Raw genomic sequence first — 5,266 nt, 5'->3', positions numbered from 1 at the left:
GCCGTACCATTGTAATGTGTGTGTGTGTGTGTGTGTGTGTGTGCTTGTGTGGCAGTCTAAGGTATGTTTATGCCGTACCATTGTGATGTGTGTTAAATATCTGTGTGTGTGTGTGTGTGTGTGTGTGTGTGTGTGTGTGTGTGTGTGTGTGTGTGTGTGTGTGTGTGTGTGTGTGTGTGTGTGTGTGTGTGTGTGTGTGTGTGTGTATGTCAGTGTAAGGTATACAGCGGGTGAAATAAGTATTGAACACGTCACCATTTTTCTCAGTAAATATATTTCCAAAGGTGGTATTGACATGACATTTTCACCAGATGTTTGTAACAATCCAGGTAATCCAAACATACAAAGAAACCAAAACAAATTAGTTCAGAAATTAAGTTATGTCTAATAATATGAAATGACACAGGAAAAAAGTATTGAACACGCTTACTGATATTTATTGAATACTTTGTACAAAAGCCTTTGACAGCTTCAAGACGCTTCCTGTATGGAGAAACTACTTGTATGCATTGCTCAGATGTGAGTTTGACCCATTCTTCAACACAAAAAGGCTTCAATTCTTGAAAGTTCCCTGGGCCTCTTCTATGAACTCTGATCTTCAGTTCTTTCCATAGATTTTCAATTGGATTCAAGTCAGGTGATTGGTTTGGCCATTCTAGCAGCTTTATTTTCTTTCTCTGAAACCAATTGAGAGTTTCCTTGGCTGTTCATTGTCTTGCTGAAATGTCCACCCTCGTTACCTCTTCATCATCCTAGTAGATGGCAGCAGATTTTAATTAAGAATGTCTTGATACATTTTTTCCATTCATCCTTGCTTCAATTGTGTGACATTTGCCAGTACCATATGCTGAAAAGCAGTCCCACACCATGATGTTCCCACCTTCAAACTTCACTGTTGGGATGATGTGCAGTGCCATGTCTCCTACAAACATGGTGTGCATTATGTCATCCAAAGAGTTCCATTTTGCTCTCATCTGACCAGACCATATTCTCCCAGTATTTCACAGGCTTGTCCAAATTTCGTGCTGCGAACTTTAAACGAGCTTCAACATGCTTTTTCTTCAGCAATGGAGTCTTATGTGGAGAGCGTGCATACAGGCCATGGGGGTTGAGTGCATTACTTATTGTTTTCTTTTAAACAACTGTACCTGCAAATTCCAGGTCTTACTGAAGCTCTCCACGAGTGGTCCTTGGCTCTTTGACAACTCTTCTGATAATTCTTTTCACTCCTCTGTCAGAAATCTTGCGAGGAACACCTGGTCGTGGCCAGTTTATGGTGAAATGATGATCTTTCCACTTCCAGATTATGGCCCGAAACAGTGCTCACTGGAATATTCAGAAGTTTAGAAATGCATCTGTAACCAATGCCATGAGTATGTCTTGCAACAATAAGGTTGCAAAGGTCTTGAGAGAGCTCTTTGCTTTTACCAATCATGAGTTACTTCTTATGTGACACCTTGGTAATGAGACACCTTTTTATAGGCCATCAGTTGGGATATTAATTTGCACTGACTAGGGGCCAGATTGCCTTCTAATTACTGAAAGATTCCAGCAGTTTTTTTGGCTTTCCATGCCTTTTTGCACCTCCCTTTCTTCATGTGTTCAATACTTTTTTCCTGTGTTATTTCACATTAATACACATTACTTAATTTCTGAATGTATTTGTTTTTTTTCTTTGTATGTATGAATTACTTGGGTTGTTACCAACATGTGGTGACAATTTCATGACAATAGCACCTTTGGAAATATATTAACTGAGAAAAATGGCGACGTGTTCAATACTTATTTCACCCGCTGTATGTTCATGCCGTACTATTGTGATGTGTGTTAAATGTCTGTGTGTGTGTTTGCAGATGCCTGTAAGCTCACACTGGACCCAAACACGGCGTACAAACGTCTCCTTCTGTCTGAGGGGAACAGGAAGGTGACATGTGTGGAGGAGGTGCAGCCGTATCCTGACCACCCAGACAGATTTACTGGTCCTCTTCAGGTGCTGAGCAGAGAGCCTCTGACTGGACGCTGCTACTGGGAGTGTGAATGGGATGGAAGTATTGGTATGGCAGTGGCCTATCAAAGCACTGGCAGGGGTACTTGGCTCGGATCCAGTGACAAGGCCTGGGTTCTGACGGTTTATAACAACAAATACACTGTATGGCACCATCCATTAACAGCTGTTCTCCCTTTCCCCCCCTCTGGCTCCAGTAGAGTGGGAGTGTTTCTGGACCGTGAGGCCGGCACTCTGTCCTTCTACAGGGTCCGCTCTGGCACACTCACACTCCTGCAAACCTTTAAAGACATCGAATTCACTGATGAGCCCCTCTATGCAGCCTTTTGGCTTTGGGATAGCGCCTCAGTGACCTTGTGCTAGATCACATGTTGTAGAATCACTCTCAGGAGACACACACACACACATATCTTCCTGACTTCTGCACACACACACACACACACACACACACACACACACACTTATCCTCCTTCACACTCCCACATACACATAACCACACACACACACACACTTATCCTCTTTCTCACACACACACACACACACACACACACACACAACACACACACAAACACACACACACAAACACCTCACTACTGCATCTAGTGTAGACTACACATAGAGTATGAAGCACAAACACACACACACACACACACACACACACACACACACACACACACACACACACACACACAAACACACACACACACACACACCTCCTGTGTCCTGCAGAGACACACACTCATCTTATCGCTTCTGTCTCGCTCTATATTCAGAACCACATCTTTAGTTTTCACTTAACCTAGTACATCTTTACTTCTCACAATCTTTTCAGTACATTTATTTTAGCTTGCTCTTATGTCCAACATGAAGATCTTCAGACTTCTAATCATGCCTTTTTATCAGTATCACTGTTAGCAGTGATCACTAGAATAGTTCATATTTTAGTTTCAATGTTGTTCCTATAACTCCATTGATACACTAGCACACACACACACACACACACACACACACACACACACACACACACACACACAAACACACACACACACACTAGTGCTTGGTGGAGCTGATGCTGCATTGATATACCAGCATTGATGTTTTTTCTTTGGGTTTTCTTTGATCTTTTCCATAGGAAACAAACACTTGCTTTTCTGTAAAACTTTTTTTTAGGGTACCATAGCACTGTTGCAAAACCATATTGCATAGTCTTTTTTCACAGATATTTTGATTACAAATTTTCTAGTACTCGCGTCAAATATAGCAAGGGCTATACGGGGTGTAGTCAAGTCTCTGGAGAGACGAATTAGGAGAACTATTTAACAGGGTAAGGAGGAATCTACACTATGGTTCCGACTGAGCTAAAGACCAGGCAGAAGGGCTTTATAACTTTAATTACTTTTATTACTTTAATTATGATTATAGTAATCCAAGAAGTCTATCGGAACATTAAGTTCTGATACGATGTTGATCATTATTTTACTCCATGTATTGCTCTTGCTGCTTGTTTTTATTGATTTTATGTAAAGCACTTTGAACTGCAACTCTTGTACTAAATGTGCTATAAAAATAAAGTCTTACTTACTTACTTGCTGTTTTTGGCTGCGTGTGTTGTGTGTGTGTGTGTGTGTGTGTGTGTGTGTGTGTGTGTGTGTGTGTGTGTGTGTGTGAGAGAGCATGGATCGGGCCACATTTTTCTGTCCGATCCCGGACCACGTCCGACAGAGTAGTAACCGAGCCCGGACCGAGTCCAACGGCTATCTTTTTTCCGAACCCGAACCGATCCCAATGGAATTAATTTCTCAACTGTTCATATTAATGCCACATTTACGTACCTTTTTAATGAATAGCCTGGCTTTATTAAACTGGGGCATCAACAGATAAATGCTCGCTCACACAAACAAAGCGTTGTTGAACGCACAAGCATGCACAAGAAGGCCAATAAGCATATTTTAATGAAATGATTCACATTGCAAGAACGTTTAGTAAAATGGTGCGGCTCCTTTAAGAGGAGCACGTACAGGGTGGGTGACGTAGAGCTAGAGAGAACGTGATAGCCTACTTATGAATAGTTTGGATGTAGCGACCAAAATGTATGTGCTGTAACAGTGTTAACCAGTTTCTGAAGAATAAATCATCAGAGAAAATACAGGGGGCATTTATTTACTAACCAGCAGCAGACGGAAAGGAAAGGGAATGATCCCCAAAGTTAAAAACATGTAATACTTCGGCCCTGGATCACTCTCCTGCAATCTCCAACTACGGTCAGAGACAGACAGCAGGAAAGGTAAACAAACGGAATGAAATAGCCTACACTCGCTATGCTTTAATAAAGCTCACGTTTTATGTTACACTAAAGGGGACACAACAGACAAGTCTTATCATTAAAGATCGCTTTGCACGCCAACGTTCTTATAAAACTGTCTACATCCAACCATCAAGGTTTAATCGATGTTGTTGTGGAGAACGAGGTTTGCATCAATCATATCTCATTAAAACTTCACACTTCTTACATTGGACATACCTAACAGCCTAATTAGAATCTGCATCGTCTACCAAGCAGAAATATCTCCATACAGTAGATTTTAAGTGTGTGTGTGTGCGTGTGTGTGTGTGTGTTTGTGTGTGTGTGTGTATCATATACCCAACAGCCTAATTATAATCTGTATCGACTACTAAGCAGACATGCTGTGGCAGGCTGCGTACTGAGGAACTGTGGTGACCAGCTGACAGAGGTTTTTACAGACATTTGGAACCACTCTCTAGTCCTTTCACGGCACCAGTTTGGCTACAAAGAGAACAGGTCTACAGAGGATACAGTGTGTGTGTGTGTGTGTGTGTGTGTTAGTCTGTGTGTGTGTGAGTGCAGGTACGCCACTCTCTACGACACTCACAACAGGATCCCTGTGTACTCTGCCTACCTGTTCACTAGAGTGTGTGTGTGTGTGTGTGTGTGTGTGTGTGTGTGTACTCTGTCTACAAGTTCACTGGATACGCACCGTTGGATGGAAAAGACACCTTGCTGGAGCGCCAGGAGCTGGAGCGCCAGGAGCAGGAACGCCAGGAGCAGGAACGCCAGGAGCAGGAACGCCAGGAGCAGGAACGCCGGCGGCTGCACGAGCACAAGGGAGCTGGAGAGGCACAGAGATGAAGAGAGACGCAGGGAGATCCAGAGGAGAGAAGTGAGGAGGAGGAGGAGGGGAGAGAGAGAGAGGAGATCCAGAGGAGAGAGGAGAGGAGAGGAGGAGGAGAGAGAGAGGGGTG

The 5,266-nt window shown here is 43.0% G+C and overlaps 1 protein-coding gene across 1 annotated transcript in view; it reads left to right on the top strand.

The window, feature by feature from the left end:
* The window catches only part of LOC308367265 (stonustoxin subunit beta-like), a gene marked incomplete at both ends in the record, with an annotated part of 4,314 nt that extends 1,946 nt beyond the window's left edge, over nt 1-2,368 (top strand). The window contains one exon of the mRNA XM_080841133.1: nt 1,854-2,368. Within this exon, the coding sequence (XP_080697259.1) occupies nt 1,854-2,368 (515 nt within the window). The remainder of the gene's footprint in view (nt 1-1,853) is intronic.
* Nucleotides 2,369-5,266: the final 2,898 nt, after the last annotated feature.

This window comes from Sprattus sprattus (genome assembly GCF_963457725.1).
Source record: "Sprattus sprattus genome assembly, chromosome: 1".
Taxonomy (NCBI): Eukaryota; Metazoa; Chordata; class Actinopteri; order Clupeiformes; family Clupeidae; genus Sprattus; species Sprattus sprattus.
Note: the sequence above shows the minus strand (reverse complement) of the source record. Positions and strands in the feature narration are given on the sequence as shown.